At 38.3% G+C, this 17,353-nt stretch overlaps 1 protein-coding gene across 14 annotated transcripts in view; it reads right to left on the bottom strand.

Moving 5' to 3' along the window:
- The window catches only part of Spats2 (spermatogenesis associated serine rich 2), a 94,291-nt gene that overhangs the window by 35,137 nt on the left and 41,801 nt on the right, over positions 1 to 17,353 (bottom strand). For 6 of the 14 annotated variants that reach the window (XM_087200129.1, XM_087200125.1, XM_087200126.1 and 3 more), the window contains 3 exons: positions 8,932 to 9,011; positions 2,498 to 2,606; positions 1,119 to 1,168 (listed from right to left, as the gene is read on the bottom strand). In XM_087200129.1, coding sequence (XP_087056255.1) covers positions 1,119 to 1,168; positions 2,498 to 2,606; positions 8,932 to 8,943 — 171 coding nt within the window. In that variant the 5' untranslated portion in view covers positions 8,944 to 9,011. Of the gene's footprint in view, positions 1 to 1,118; positions 1,169 to 2,497; positions 2,607 to 8,931; positions 9,012 to 11,059; positions 11,129 to 17,353 lie in introns of all 14 variants that reach the window. The other 8 variants (XM_087200120.1, XM_087200122.1, XM_087200121.1 and 5 more) reach the window with 3 other exon arrangements.

The following is a 17,353-nucleotide window of genomic DNA, read 5'->3' as shown; positions in this document are numbered from 1 at the left end:
TTCTTGATCCCCGGTACCAAAAAAAAGAAAAAAAAAAAAAAGAAAGCAAGCATTTCAGGAGTCCAGCACTAAACTAATGCAGGAAAATAATACCCCAAATAGGTTTCATAGAGATACTGATTAAAATCCACACTTTAAGCTTTTCCTAAAGGGCCTACATTTAGGATACAGAGCGGTGGGAAGAATACTAAAACTAGCTAGTATCCTTTGGGGAAACATCTTGAATTTTTTTGTTTTTTTTGAGACAGGGTCTCACTAAGTAGTTCAGGCTAGATGTAGCCCAGGTTGGCCTTGAAGTTGCAGCGATCATCCCACCTCAGCCTCTTGAGTGCTGGGATTACAGGAGTGTGCCACCACACCTGGCCTGTATCTTGGTTTTAAGTGGATAAAGAGAAAAGACCAAGAATTATATGTTAGGCATTATATTAAGTACTTTTTCAATTTTAGAGATGAGTAAACCAAGGAACACCAAGGTTAAACAATACTGCAGGTCATAAAGCCATTATACAGTGGAACAAGATAGAAATCTAGCTTTGACCCTCTCCAACTCAACTGCCTTTCCCTTAACTGCAGCAGCAGACCCCTCTGCAAAAGCACTTAATAGCGCTAATAGCAAAACCCCTCTTTAGGCTTTAAGTCAAAGTTCGTTAATATTAGAGATCATGGGCCAGGGATTTAGCTCAGTGGTTTCGCTGCCTGCTTCGCAGGCACAAGGTCCCAAATTCTATCCCTGGTATCAATAAAATAAGAGAGAGAGAGAGAGATCATAACACCGTTGTCTAACCCAAAAATCTGAGTGTTTTAGCTGATGGATGATGTGAATACTGTTGAAAACTGATGAGTTTCTCTGAAGCAGCTCTGCATTCCTCCACATGCTCTCTTATTTCAACCCCTATCTAGTATCCTCTCAGCAAAAAGTTACTGTTTCCTGCCTTCAATCACAGGGAAGAAACTGGGTGGTGCTCAGTACTAGCTGCATTTTAATGACAAAGATGTTTTAGCCAGATGAACTGAAGATATTTACGTAAACATTTTCTTTCAAATATTTTTTGTGGAGCCTACATTTTTAAACTAATATGAACATCAATATCATGCTCTTAAATTTAATTTATTTTTACCTTTTTCTTGCCTGTTACTGTCCATTCTTTGAGTACTTCACTGGCACTACCTGTAAGAGAAACCAATTACAGATTTTCTCTCCTACACGTCAAGCAGGAATTAATGTCCCTGCTTTTTATAAATACCTGAGAATTTCCAAAGTTCCTAATGAGAAAATTTAAAGATCATGTCTCTGAAGTAATGTGATGAGATAATCACATCATGCTTTCCTTTCAGAATACTTGCCTATTTAAATCCCTTTCTCCATGTAATATCTCCAGTGACTTCTTCCAAGAAGAGACTAATGTAGTCTGGCCATTTTGAAGATTCTTTACACTGTAGTCCAAATACAAAGATGACTGGCTTCTGCCCAAGTGTGCCATCCACTTCCGTCCAGGTTCTACACCACCTCGGCTACACTGATTTGGAGATAGCTGTATACTCCACCAAACCCATAACATTATTATTATTTTTTTTTTTTGGTACTGGTTATCAAACTCTGGACCTTGCGCTTGCGAGGCAGACGGCAGGACCTCTGAGCTAAATCCCAGGCCCAAACTCATAACATTATAAAGAAAACAGATAAAAGTGAAGAAAAACCTTACAGTATTCAGACCTGCTTATCCTGCATTTGCAAATTCAGAAAACTGAAAATGGAGATCTAACTTGACATTACTGTTCAATGATAAAATAGCTTCAAGTAACTTTTTCTCAAACAAATTATTTGGAAAGAGATCTGTATGACACTCCTCAGCTCTATGAATGTGAAGCTTGGGTAAGCCTATCATTCTTCTATATGAACATACAGTGAAACACGTTTTGAGTCACTTGCCAGAGCCAAACTGAATGACAGTACAGTTTGCAAGAGAATGTTGAGTTCTTAAATTTGTCATCTGTTGCTGGGGCACTAAATCACTCCTTTGTTATGAAGAGTCACTTAAATTTTTATTCAACTCAACTCCAATTACATTGGACACATGATTTCTTCTTAAATACCAGTAGAGAATATTTTGTGTTAAATTCTTAGTTTGTGTTTTCTTAGTTTGTTTCTTATTCCTGATATCACACAACTTATGAATGAATTGCTTCCAGGCCAAAAGTGGTATCTTACATTAACAAAATGTCAGGGTATGATATTTATCATAGGGTCTGCTATATCATCTGTGAAACGCTGCACTACTGAGCGTTCTAAAAGGCCAAAGTAACTTCTATTGAACAAACAAATTTATTAAAAACGAGCTAAGAGCTTTGTCTCACAAAACACCTTTGAGAAGTTGGGTGAGCGGGCAACCTACTTTCCGGTCCCTCTTCTGTCTCTCTTAGACAGAAGCTTTCCTCCTCTCAATAAATTTTTCCTCTTAACAAAAACAAAACAAAACAAAATAAGTGCTAAGATTACCTTCCATGAATGCTTGTACTGTTCTGTCCACACAATTATCAAAGTGCTGCAGAACCAGGATGATTTCATTGTTGCTCTTGTTGGGAACTATTGCACGCACTGCATTTATCTGGAAAAGATGACAGGATCGTTTAATTGTAACATCAGTAGGTCACTAGGTAGTTGAAGTGTATTACAGAGAATAACAAAAATGACACTTCACTTTTAATATTATTCTTCCGTGTTAGTGACAGTACATACGACTATCTCACTGGAAATAAAAATAGATGAATGATAACAGCACATGAAAAATTAATTTCAAAACTTAGGCAGAACATTTTTAGAAACAGAAGGTATGTACTAGATTTCATATAAAAAAGAATTAATTTAGGTACCAGGTATTAATTTAGCATCATTTCCTCACTTTAAGCATGCTGTAGGAAAGAAAGGGTGGCATGTTTAATGAAACACCAACTAAAACAACTTAGAATCTTATATAGCATTTCTCAAAACATTTTTACATCACTTTATAATAACTCTACAAAGAATTTACAGAGATAATCTGAATTGTTATTAACTACTTCAGGCATACAAAACACAATAAACACACTATCTTGTCTCTTCACGGTAGCCTACCCTACACCATAAGGTGTTTGGTTTTTAATTTTTCTTTTTTCCTACTTTTAATACCAAACTTACTCTGCAGAGCTGCTTTTTTCCTACCTTTGGTAAATGTGAAACTTTGCCACTGTTAAAAAAAACCACAACATATACTAGGCGACACCCAGTTTAATAAAATATCCCTTCTCTCTCTAGAGATCTCCATCCTAAATTTGGTGTTAACTTCAATACATGCTTGCATTTTTAAGATCATTGTGTATCTATAATCTATGCTGTTATTTTATAAGTATCATCTTATCATACGTTTATTTTCAATTTGCTTTTATCACACAGCATTTGTAGAATTTTTTCCAGGTTGATTTTTTTTTTTGAGACAAGTTCTCGCTATGTAGTTCAGGTCTCAAACTCACAGCAATCCTCCTGCCTCAGCCTCCTGAATACTGGGATTTCAGGTATGTGCCACTATGCCTGGCCTTTTCCATGTTGAGAAATACATCTCTTATTCATTTATTTGAAGTGACACAGTATTTCCATTGTATGATATATTTAACTTATTCTTTCTCTTGTTGATGGACATTAACATTGTTTCTAATGTGTGGCTTTTTGGTAACAATGCTGTACTAAATGTTATGCTTCTTTGCCGCTGAATCATTAGTTTCTAAAATAATATTTAGAACACTATAGATACACAATTTTTAAAAACTGGGTCTTCTCTTTTTTAAATTTATTTTTATTTTTTGGTACTGGGGATCCAACTCGGGTCCTTGTGCTTGCGCAGCAGGCAGCGAAACCACTGAGCTAAATCCCCGGCCCAAAACTGGGTCTTCTGTACAACCACTAGTAGAATCCTGAATACTAGGACACTACCACTTCATTAGGTAATGCCATCTTGTTCTCTAAAATAGATACAGCAATTCTGTCAGATTTATTCCTAAGATATTTTCTATTTCTTTAACTTAAAAATATAAACTTTATAATGGGGGGTTAATGGTAGATCCCTATAATCTCAGCATTTTGAGAGGCTAAGGCAGGAGGATTGTAATTTTGAGCTCAGCCTGGGCAACTTATCAAAACCTCCTCTCAAAATAAATAAAGAAGGGCTAAGGGTGTAGCTCAATGCAAATGCCCTGGGCTCAATCCCTAGTACCAGGAAAAAAAATATCCACCAAAGAAAAGGTGAACTTTATAATAATTGCCTATCATTTTCATTTTTATATGCCTATTTCATATCTAGTAATTGATGAATTCTTATTAGTCCTATTAATTTGTTGCTTTCCTGGATTTTTCTATGTAGATAATTGTACTTTCTATAAAAGCATTTTCCTTCTTTTCTACAAATAACAGCTTTTTCCTTCTTTTCCAACTCATAATTTTTATTTCTTATCTTACTGCACAACGTGTAATTGTTTATTCTCAGAGGTCTTGGTTCGTTTTCGTGGAGAATGGTAGTTAGAAACTAAGATCTAGGTGCCAGATACGCTTATTGCTACTAGGGAGTCATTGTTTCTAGATTCTTTCAGTAGATATAACTAAGAGACTTTTTGTTGAATCATGAGTTCACATTGACATACTCAATTTCAATGTAATATTAAAAGGCCTTTTTGATCTAACTGTAAATGCAGATCTCTTTTAAATAAAGCTTTAGCTTCTAAAGCATTAAGTTATATACTGATTTCCTTTACCATATGTTATTCATAAGACTACTACTAAGAATACAACATAATATTATTGCTAATGATAAAACCACTGAATAAAATTGTTACATTGGGATCAAACCCAAGACCTTGTGCATACTAGGCAAGGAGCATACCATTGAGGTGTATCCCAGCCCACAATTCTGTTTATCACTCTCAACAAGTATAATAAGAGCAAGGTGTGGTGCCACATGCCTGTAACCCCAGCAATCTAGAGGCTGAAGACAGGAGGACCGCTGAGAGTTCAAGGCCAGCCTGGGCTATATAGTGAGTTCAAGGCCAGCTTGAATTATAAAGCAAGACCTTTTCTCAAAAAAACAAAAACCATGAATAGTAAGAATATTGTACTTAAAAGTCAGTAGGGGCCGTGTCAGTTGGAGTCAGAGTGTGTGGGGGAAATCATTGAGTTCCGCATCCTGAAGCTGAATGGCTGGACCACAGAGACTGAGTCTACCTGTCACATCTAGGTCCAGCCTGTAGTCCACCAACAGCTTATCCCCTGCAGAGCTCATTGGCATTATTCAGGCCACAGTGGATGGTCAGCCACACCTGCAGGAAATGCTAGAGAGCCAATGAGTGGATGGCAATGGAAGCCCCCTTAGATCAAATGTCCAAGTTTTTTTTTTGTTGCTGTTGTTGGTTTTTTCCCCATTAAGTTTATTGGTACATTTTAGGTATACAATACAGTTATATTCATTGTTGGGATCTTGTACCTTTACATGATGTATCTTGGTTCTTATTTTCCCCCCATTCCTCTACCCTCCCTTCACCCCCCTCCACTCTTCCCTGTTTACAAAGACTTTGTTTCCATTTTTTCCTTTTCTCATATATTTTCTTTTTTTTGGTACTGGGGATTGAACTTGGGACCTTGCACTTGTGAGGCAGGTGGCAGAACCACTGAGCTAAATCCCCGGCCCTCAATTTTTTCTTTTCCCTTCTTTCCTTTCCCCTACCCTTCCTACTTCCCCTACTCCTTTAGACCTTTTCACATTATCAATTATACCATTTGAACTTTACACTTTTAGTTTTTCACACCAGAAAAGTGTTCGGTATTTACACGTGTGTCCTATTTATTTCACTTAAGAGTATGGCCTCAATGTATATCCATTTAGCTATAAATGTCTCTAGTTTCTCATTCTTTATGGCTGAGTAGTACTCCATTTTATAGAAATACCACATCTTCTTTATCCAGTCTCCAGTTGATGGGCAATTGGGCTGTTCCCAAGTTTTAGCTATAACAAATTGTGTCACTATAAACATGGGTGCACATATATCCCCGTGGTATGATTCTTTTAATTCTTTTTTTGGTACCAGAGATCAAACTTGGGACCTTGCATTTGCAAGGCAGGCGGTGGAACCACTGAGCTAAATCCCCGGCGATTCTTTTAATTCTTTTGGGAAGATACCCAGCAGAGGGATAGCTGAGTCAAATGGGACCTCTATTCCTAGTGTTTTGGCTTTTTTTTTTTGGTACCGGGGATCGAACTCGGAACTTTGCGCTTTCGAGGCAGGTGGTGAAACCACTGAGCTAAATCCCCGGCCAAATCCTAGTTTTTTGAGGTATCTCCATATTGGTTTCCACAGTGGTTGCACCAGTCAGTGTTCCCACCAACAAGGTTCCTTTCTCCCCACAACCCCGCCAGCATTTGTTATTGGTTGATTTCTTGATAGCAGTCATTCTTTCTGGGGTGAGGTGGAATCTCAGGGTTCTTTTCATCTGCATCTCTCGAATGACCAGTGATGTTGAACATTTTTTCATGTATTTATTTGCTGCTTTTACTTCTTATCTGAGAAATGTCTGTTCATTTCAGATGCCTATTTTTGAATCGGGTCTTTATATTTGGGGGGTCTGATTTTTTTTTTCAGTTCTTTATATATTCTAGATAGTAGACCTTTATCTGAGGAACAGATGGTAAAAAATCTTTCCCACAATGTAGGTTATCTCTTAGCTCTGTTGGTGGTTTCTCTTGCAGTGAAGAAGCTTTTTAATAAGATGAGATCCCAGTTGTTGATTCTTTGTGCAAGTTCCTATGCTACTGAGGATTTGTTCATAAAGTCTATGGGCCGGGGATTTAGCTCAGTGGTTTCGCCGCCCGCGGCACAAGTGCAAGGACCCAAGTTCAATCTCTGGTACCAAAAAAAAAAAGTCTTTTCCTATGCCAATGTCTTCGAGAGTTCTACCTAACTTATCTTCCAGCAAGTTTAGTGTTTCTGTTTTAGTATTTAGATCTTTAATCCACTTCGATTTTAGTTTAGTGCTTGGTGAAAGATAGGGTCTAGTTTTAATCTTTGGTAGGTTGAAATCCAGTTTTTCCAACACCATTTATTGAAGAGGCTATCTATCCTCCAGTGAGGATGGTTGGCTCCTCTGTCAAAGCTGAGTATGTCTGTAGTTGTTTCTGCATCTTCTAATCTATTCCACTGATCCTCTGGTCTGTTTCTTTGCCAGTACCATGCTGTTCTTATCACAGTGGCTTTGTAGTATAGTTTCTTTTCTTTTCTTTCTTTCTTTTTTTTTTTTTTGTAGTATAGTTTCAAGTTGGGGATTATAATACCCCATCCTGTTTCTGTTGTCTAGAATTGCTTTTGCTATTCTAGGTCTCTTCTGGTTCCAAATGAATTTTTGGATTGTTTTCTCTAGTTCTGCGAAATATACTGTTGAGATTTCAATTGGAATTGCATTGAATCTGTATAGCAGTCAAACGTCAAGTTTTAAAGTCACACTCCCAGGCCAGTGCCAGTACGTGGGCTTGCCAGTGGTGGATTACTTCAAGCAGTGGATTAATCTGCAAAAGGCTTTTGGCTTCACCATGGGCTGTGGCCCAAGAATGCACTTCTAGCCATGACAGGCCAGGCCCACAGTGACATCGATGGCTGCAAAAACACTGCCAACATCATGAAGACTCTCGAATATCAAGGCAACATTTTCAAGTAGCCATAAAGCCATTCTGAAAGCCAAGGATGGGATATGACAGGACACAGTAGCTGCTGGGTCCAGCCCAGAATCCTCCTCTCCCTCACCAGATGGGAAAAAGGAGAGTGGCACAGCCTTGCGTTCAGAGCATTCCCCAGCTGCCCTATGGACTTGTGTCCGAACAAGGGCTTGGCTATCTGGCCCCTCTGGAGCAGATACTTTGTGCGCTCAGCCCATAGATCTCAGCCCAGGATTAGCCCCTCCTATTTGGGCCTGGGCTAAAGGGACCCTGACACTCACTGCCTCCTTCCCCATATACAGATTTCTGTGGGGGCCACCAAGCCCCCTGTACCCTTTCCCACCCATAGTGTATGGAGTGTGGAGCCCCCAGGGCTCAAAGATAGATTAGGCCCCACCTTGTTTTTACCACCAACCCTGCTATGAGCATGCCACTGAATAAAGTTGGGAGGTGAGGAGGAAAAGAAGTCAGTGGGATTTTCTTGTTCATTATTTCTCTGAAGGTAAAATATTTTTTAAATCTTATTTTCTTTTTGGTACCGGAGATCGAACTCAGGGCCTTGCACTTTCAAGGCAGGCAACAGAACCACTGAGCTAAATCCCCAGCCCCTTAAAACTCTTGACCTGACATAAAGCCTGTTCCAGTATTCTTTTTTTAGCTATAGGGACCCATTATATAGTTCAGGTAAGCCTTGAACTAGGATGCCCTCGAACTCTTTGTGATCCTCTTGCCTTAGCCTCCTGAGTACGGAGATCACCACACCTGGCATAAGACCTGTCCAATCCTTTCCCCAGGACAAACCCTGGGCCTTCTGGTCCTCTGTGGTAAAGCTACTGAGACTCATTTGCTACTGAGACTGGCATTGTCACCCCGTTTCAGTTGCCATTCTAGTTTTCAGTCCCATCTGTATTTTTGGACCTATGGATTTCCTTTACCTTTTATGTTCAGTTAGGCATTTAAAATGATACATGGTATTTTTCTTTTCTTGTTTGATTTTTTGGGGGGTTTTTTTGAGACAGGGTCTTGTTCTGTAGTCCAGGCTGGCTTTGAACTTCTGGCGATTCTCCTGCCTCAGCCTCCCAAGTGCTGGGAAAACAGGTGTGTGCCACTGCATCCCTGGTTCATAATGAGTTTGTAACAGCTACTGATTAGTTTCCTAAATTTTCCTATGACATTCAAGATTGTTATCTACAGTAACTAATCTTACCTTCTCTTTCATGTTCTCAAAAACTCCTCCTTGGGCCAGTACAGTATTGGACTGCAAATCAAAAATGAATCCTGATGAATCTGAAAGAATGAGAAAGGATAAATATATTCAACACAATACACAATTAAAAGCATGCCTGCTTTTCTCTCATAAAACAATTAATAATGACTTGGTTGTTACTGAGAAGTTCTATTTTCTGGATAATTTACAACTACATTTTGAGTTAAAATTATAAAATTTTATTTTAATATAAAGTATACTTTCTGAGGAAAACAATAAATGTATCACTTATATTAAACCTGTATTAGACTGTCCTGTAATCCTTGATATTTTTGTTACTTATCCTACTTTATTTTAAAAGGCCCTCTAGAAATGTTGCAAGTAAATAGCTCCCCACGGTAAAATTTAACACAGAAGAATCTGAAAATGTTGAGTAGAGATGGACATTTCTGTAACATTAATAATCATAACACATGAAAGTAATTTCCATCTTCTAGGCTGCACCCCACACATTCTTAAGACTATGAACTCCATGATAACCTTCATTTGTGGCTCTAATATAATCTCAGTTTACATTAAGGAAATTAAAACTCAAGAAACAAATGAAACTCTTCTCAAGAAGTGATGTAGACAAAACAAAACAAAACCTCTGGTGAGTCTACATTATGGGAAAATTTGGTTCAATGTGATTACTTACAAAATATAAATCTCTGTACTTTCTTTTCTTTTCTCAGTTCTTATACAGAAGCTACCTATACATTTCACCAGTTTTCACCTATTAATGTGTGATCAGTACACTACCTCAACTTTTAATACTCCACAACTTTCTTTTAATCCAATGAGGTGCGATCCCAAAAAATGGTTAGAGTGATTTTCAATTTCTGATGTGTATACTTATCATTTGGGGAATCTTATGCTAAAATGTGGGCTATGATTCAACAGTTTTACTCCTACATATCAACATTAAAAATCTAAGAACCTGCTCTTGTTACCCTTGCTGCCTTGTGTGTACTACCTGTTTCTGTTCTGCAATACTTCTTTGCCATCCCACCTTAGAGCCAGCTGATTATGGACTGAAACCTCTATGAACTGTAAGCCAAAGAAACCCCTTCCCCTCTAACTTTGGGTGTCAGGTATTTTGTCTCAGCAATGAGAGAAAAGTAACAAACACAGAAATTTGGTACCAGAGAAGTGGGGTCGGTCATTGCTGTGACATTACCTGGCCAAAAAAGTTTAGTAACACACAAGGCCCTGGTTCAATCCTTAATACCACCAAAAAAATTAAATAATTAGCAGAGCTAAAATTGTGAATGTCACACCTGGTGAGAAAGCACAGGCAGGAAAAACCATTCAACCCCTTGGTTCCATGAAGCCCTAGTACATCCTCACCGCTGCTACCCACACTACCTCTGCTCCCTGACTCTTCAAGACAGTGACACCTCGGACCAACACCTGGCAACCACTTCCCCTTTTAAGTCTTTGACCCCCCCCCAGCTGATTCCTTTTCAGACTCAGCACACTCTCACCCCAGTGAGAAATAAAGCCTAGCTGCTCACCCAAAGCCCGCCCAGTTGGTCTCTAATACATACATCTCTAATACAGTGAACATACAGTAAGGCTCTCTGAAGTCCTGAGTTATTTCAGATGATTATTCTTTAGATTTCTCTACATAGAAAGGCCTGTCCCCCGTCAGCCTACTTACATTAGACAAAAGTGTAGAGGGGAGCCAGGCATGGCAGCAGAAACTTATAATCCCAGAACTCTGGGAGGCTGACAGACAGGAATATCACCAAGTTCCAGTCCAGCCTGGGCAACTTAATACCTTAGCAAGAATTTCTCAAAATAAAAAAGGGGGTGTGGCACTGGGGATGTAGCTCAATGTGAAAGCCCTGAGTTTAATTTGAGAATTGCCAAACAAGACAAAATTTTAAAAAATGAGAGGACTCAATCTACACATGGAGTAAGTCTATGTACCTTCATGAGGCTAGTGAATTTATATCTTTGAATTCAGCAATTAAAAATCTATGATTTTAAATTCCTTAGACCCTTTTTCACTAAGACAGATGATGGCACATTATTCCCTCTGACAGATTAGGAGAAAGATGAATTATAATCTCTCCCAAAATACCTTCTTTTATGTTGATGAGAAAATCAGTTGTGCTATTACTTCTTGTCCAAACTTCCACACTAAGTCCTACTGCAGAATCAAGAAAGGAATCCAAGTTTGATGTTATACATTAATACTCATCAAATATAGTCTCAAGTTGTCATTTTTAAATAGTACTTTGGGATATCACCTTGCTTCTAAGATCTCAGATTCTTGCTCTAACTCACTGATATTCCCTATCAGACATAAAGTTGGGTAACGATATTATTCACATTTTACCAGAGGCTAACACGGGCCAAAAGGGGTAATAGCCAATTAAATACAAGTAAAGCCCAGTGATGAGGAAGCCTAAATGTCTAGATATCTTGACAAATGTGATTATCACTGGTTATATTTTCTCTATATCATCTTGCTCTTACAATATTAAAAAGTAAGTTCAATCTCCGGTACCAAAAAAAAAAGAAAGAGTAAATGAAAGAGTAGAGCCAAATCAAGAGCCAATTCTTGCAGAAGTAATACTTGTAAACAATTGAACAATCTGAAATTCTCCTTTAGACTGAACACATCCAATACTTACTTGACTATAAAAGCGATCAATTTCTTGGAATTTTTTTTCTTAAACCAACTTGGAATAATCCATATTAAATCATTAATAAAATCACAAGTACAGTTATTTCTTCATGTACAATAATGGGAAATACAGGAACCAGGATTATACTGCATAAAAATGACTATAAGGAAAAGAAAGTTACTGTTGGAAGAACTACTAGCAAATGTCTGGACTGCACGCAGAACTTTAAAACTAAAGATGTCACCAATTTTAATTACTAGGTGGTCATTCTCTTCCTCCAATTTACCATTTAAACATGAAGGAAATTAATCGGTGAGTTAAATAAGCTATTAAGAGCAAAAAGAGTGTATAAATAATGGAGACTCAGCTCAAAGGGGAGCAAGTAAGAGACGGGAAATTTAGAATGACACAATGCCAAAGTGCCATTTTTTAAGCCTTCTAAGCCTGTTCTAATAATACTACTATAACCTCCACCTCTGCTGCCAATTGTAAAACACAAGTACTCTCAGTAGGTTATATTACAGACTTAGTCTCATCGACTAGTCTTTCTACCCATCTTGATGACCACTCTGATTCACATGTTCAGAAAATATCTGCATTTCAGATAGTGACACATATCTGCACATAGTGACCAGTCTGCTAAATAGGTCTTTGTTATGGCTTGTGTCTAGATGTTCCCCCAAAGTCTCATAGAGTCATAGGTGGGGCTTTTTCAGATGTGGTGGATCTAGAGTGTATGATGCTAGGCTTAAGGGTATGTAATTACAAAATCAGTCCACTGACTGGTTTGGCACCTGCCCTAATTCCAGAAACCTAGATAGAATATAAAAGGGGCAGAAAAGAGCTGCTAAGGTCACTTAATTTGCTGCTTGCAACTTCTGTCTTCTGTGAGCCGTGAACTGTTTCTCCTCTGTGATGCCCTCTGCCATGCCACCCTGCCTTGGAGCCAGCCAATTATGAACTGAAACCCCTACAAACTGTGAGCTAAATACACCTTTTCTCCCTTAACTTTGGGTGTCTGGCCTTTTCGCTCAGCAACAAGAAAGGTAACTAAGACAGTCTTCAATGAAAGAAGACAGCCTTTTAGTTGCCTGTTATTTCTGCTGACTGCAGACTTTTTGTTCAGACAGAACAAAAATTCAGGCTGGCCTTGAATTCACTATGTACCCCAGGCTGGCCTCAAACTCATGGCAATTCTCCTGCCTCAGCCTCCCAAGTGCTGGGATTACAGGTGTGTACCACCATGCCCAGTTGTATGTAGTCTTAACAGCTGATTTTTTCTTTACTTTCCTCCTTTGCTTCATCAACTACATTCTGAAGGACGCTGTTCCTCACCTTGTAAGACAAAGCACTTAAACACGGGAGGTCTCCAAACTTATAGAATAAGTTCAGTTTTTCAGGTAGAGCTTGATGGAATTAGGGTGTTTACTAAGGAAACAGATAAGCAATTAAATCCTATCTTACTCTCTTCAACTGATTTTCCCAAGTTTCCAGGATGCATAACAGAATAAGCTTTTATTTTTTAAGTTGCAAGAAATCTTGAGGGTCTTAACTGTTGAAAAGGTTTAGCCAGGGATTTAGTTTGGTGGCACTGTGTCTGCCTTGCAAGCACAAGGTCCTGAGTTCATTTCCTGGTACCAAAAACAAAAAAGAAAGAAAAGATTTGCTTTTCCCAATAATAATTCTGTCAGTTCCTCCAAAGCTGTGACTGGGCAGGAAAGTTAGTCTACTTTTCACAAACTTTCTCAGTAATATCCTCTAGAGAACAGACTGAAAGCAACAATACTGATTTCAATGTCTATCCTTCTGTCTCAATGCCATCTCTCATTAGTCTGGAGTTAGTTCTTCAACATATGAGACAAATTGAAAAGTTTTTTAAAAAGTCTTTACTACTCCTCACTGCCCTTCAGATTCTCAAGAATCCTACTAGCTATAGCAAGACAGAAATTCAATGCAGTAAGCCCCAAAATTAAAACTTTTAAGACAGGTATGAAAGCCGATGCCTGCAATACCAGTTCCATGGGAGATTGAAGAAAGAAGATGCTAAGTTTGAGTTTAGGCTGAGCAACTCAGCAAGACAGTCTCAAAGTAAAAAGGCCTAGAGATGAGCTCAGTGGTAGAGTGCTTGCCTAGGATGTGGGAGGCTCTGGAGTCCTATCCCCACACTGCGGAATGCAGGAAGGAAAGAAGAAAGTCAAAAACTTTTGGGGACTGTGCTATTAAAAGTCAAACAAATTTTTTTTTTTTGGTACTGAAGATCAAACTCAGGACCTTGTGCTTGTGAGGCAGGTGCAGCAAAATTGAGCTAAATCTCCGCCCCTAAACAAATCTTGAATTACTAAGATCAGTACAAAATAAATTCCTGAACATTTGGACAGTGAAGCTTAAGAAATGTACAAATTTTAAAACACTGGGGCTGGGTTTGAAGGTGCATGCCCATAATTCTAGCACTCAGGAGGCTGAGGCAGGTGGACTGCCATGAGTTCAAGGCCAGCCTAAACACATAGCAAGACCTTGTCTCAAAATAATGATAATAGGCTGGGGATTTAGCTCAGTGGTTCCGCCACTTGCCCTGTAAGCGCAAGGACCTGAGTTCGATCCCCGGTACCAAAAAAAGAGAAGATAATGTTAATAAATAAAAATAAAGTAAAAAAATAAAAACTGTCTTATTTCCTACATGGTACCACTAATTGCAGTTTAGGTACACGAGAAATTCTGTGCTTTAGATGTTCCTTTTGCCACTGTAAAATGGTAAATGCTTTTCCTCTCCATTCATCCTGTCCCCCTTTCATCAAAGTATAGAAATGATAGGTAAATCCTAATCAAATGTTCTGTCTCCAACCTTTTTCATAAAACTATACCACTTTGGGCCGGAGATTTAGCTCAGTGGTTTCGTCGCCTGCTGCACAAGCGCAAGGACCCAAGTTCGATCTCCGGTACCAAAACAAACAAACAAACAAACAAAAAAACTATACCACTGAAAAATCTGTTACTTTTCACTCATTAACCTTCACACAAATGAGAATTAAATCTGTCAGCTTCTTCTTAAACTGACTTATGGATCAATAATCTACTTCATTTCTAAATATTTCTAGTTGTTACAATTCTGACAAAGTAGGTCTAAGGGCTGTGCTTGAGAAGAGATTGCTTAATAATACATTTACATCAGCCCATTCTGGCCTGATGAAAAGTCATTTAAAAAAATAATAAAGTTATAAAATATAACGGATTTATAGTGCACACATATAAAATAGTACAACTTGACAATTTTCCACTAACCAAACATCCAGCTATTACCTCCAGGTTAAGAACTAAAATCCTATTAGCACTCCAGAAACCTTCTTCATGTCCTCCTCAATAGCCACTGCAACCCATTCCCCACAGGTAACCATGCTCCAGACTCTCACTTCCTTTCTTTACAGAGACACCACTTAAACCACGTTATTCTTATATGTTAGGGTTTATTTTTACCCTTACCTATAAAACAAATAATTCTGTATATATTTTCTTTTTGGTATATGATTTATTTTGCTCAACATTGTGTTGTAAGACACATACATTCTTGCAAGTAAAAGTAGTTTGTTCACTTTCACTGCTGAATATTTCATTGAAGTCTGAGGCAGGAGGATCACCAGGAGTTCGAGACCAGCCTGGGCAACATAGTGAATTCAAGCCCAACCTGAATTACATAGTCAGACCCTATCCAAAAAACCAAACACCATTAGCTGGGTATGGTGGCACACACTTGTAACCCCAACAGTTGGGAGGGTAAGACAGGAGGATCACCATGAGTTCAAAGCCAGCCTGGACTAAATAGCGAGTTCTTCCTAGTTTTGTCCCTTGCTCTACAACCTTTAAAGCAAATAAAATCTCCACATATGAATAGATCTGATCCTAAGCTCTCTGTTCCATTTGTTCATATTTTCAGTTTATGGTAACAGTGGCACTGCATCTGCCTGGCAAATGCAAGGTACTGAGTTCAATCCCTGGTAGCGGGGGAAAAAAAAAAAAGAATTACTTTGTCAAAGTTGTACCTCCAAGAAAGGAGGTTTCATAATGAATGCATTAACCTGTACATCAATTTGGGAGAACAGTTATCTTCAAAATAGCAAATCCTTGCCAGACATGGTGGCACATGCCTGTAATCCTAGCACTCGGGAGCTGAGGAAGGAGGATGAATTCGTGAGTTCAAGGCCAGCCTGAAATACAAAGCAAGACCTTGTCTCAGAGAAAAAAAAAAAAGCCCTCCAATCCATGAATGTTATATCCTTCTATTTAAGTGTTCATTCATTTCTTTCAGTTCTATCAATTTCCAGTGATGTTCTTATACATCCTCTATTGAGTTTATTCTATTTTATACTTTCAGTATAATTTATAAATGGCACCTGTTTTTAAATTTCCTAACTACTGACTGCTCACACAAACAGGTGACTGCTCTCTGTAGAATGATCTAATTATTATCCAATAATACAACACTTAAAATTACTAAGGTTTCCAGAAAAAAATTTTTTTAAATTACTAAAGTTTCTTTCTAGATTCTTTTGAACTTTTTTTTTTTGGTACTGGGGGTCGAACTCCAGTCCTTGCGCTTGCACAGCAGGCGGCAAAACCACTGAGCTAAATCCCTGGCCCTCTTTTGAACTTTTTAATATAATCTACAAAAAAATTCTGCAGCAAACACAAACACAATAATGAAATGAGAGCTTTTCTTTGAGATCAGGAAATAAGAAAAAAATTCTTTGTGTATTACTTTTATTCAACTGGAGTTCTTAGCCACTATAGTAAAGTAAGGAAAAGGAAAACAAATTATAAATAAAATTCCATAATTCACAGATTCTTTCTTTTATGCTACATTTTTAGAACATAAAATACTAAAAATTATTGAAATTTAATTTGTTTTTTCCCTAACTTCTTTAGGCAGATACTTAAAGACATGGAGAGAGGGCAAGGAAGGGATGAAAGGACTTAAGATGTATTATGTACATGGACTGATCAAGGAATGTAAACACTATGTACTACAAGCCTGTACTAATTTTTTTAAATGTCCATAATCTTTTGTTTTCTTTTCTCTTTCTCTCACGTGAAGCCTAATTCTCTTTCCCTTGAGAGTGGGATCTACGTAATGACTTGCTCTTAGGGAACAGAATGTGGCAGAAGTCACTGTGTCAGTTTGAAGATTAGATCATACAATGACACTGTGCTTTCTTCTTTGCTATCTCTTGTAAGAAAGAGAGACAGACGGTCTATTTTCATTTATCTGTGGATGTAAATTTACTGACCAATCCAGACAGTTAAGGCAGTTACTTTGAGCCTAACCAAAGAATGACCCCTACTCAGAAAGTCCCAGACAAGATGTTAGAACTAGGTATTGATAAGCAAGCGACATTCCACAACCAAAGGAATGCACAGAGAAGGTAGGGTTTACCAAAAAACTAAGATGGCAATTAAGAAGACTGTACCCCCAACTTCACACAATGAGGGAAGGGACCTTTCCAGCTAAGGGGATAAAAGCCACTGCCTATTTGAATCAGACGTGTCTGTTTCTGCACAATCACTGTTAAAGTTTCACTTCTGCAGTACTTCCCATCTCTGAGTCCATACTTTGGAGGTGTAGACTGTGAGCTTTCCCACACTCTTAGACTGTTCTCTCTGAGGAAGCTAGCTGCTGGGTCATAAAGAAACTCAAACGCCTTTATGAAGAGAGTCCCACAACAAGGAATTGAGGCCTTCACCCAAGAGCTATG

Source organism: Heterocephalus glaber, unplaced genomic scaffold (assembly GCF_053883595.1).
Source record: "Heterocephalus glaber isolate CG9 unplaced genomic scaffold, H.glaber_assembly_v1.0 deba00001733, whole genome shotgun sequence".
NCBI lineage: Eukaryota > Metazoa > Chordata > Mammalia > Rodentia > Bathyergidae > Heterocephalus > Heterocephalus glaber.
This window is presented reverse-complemented; position numbering and strand designations above follow the sequence as displayed.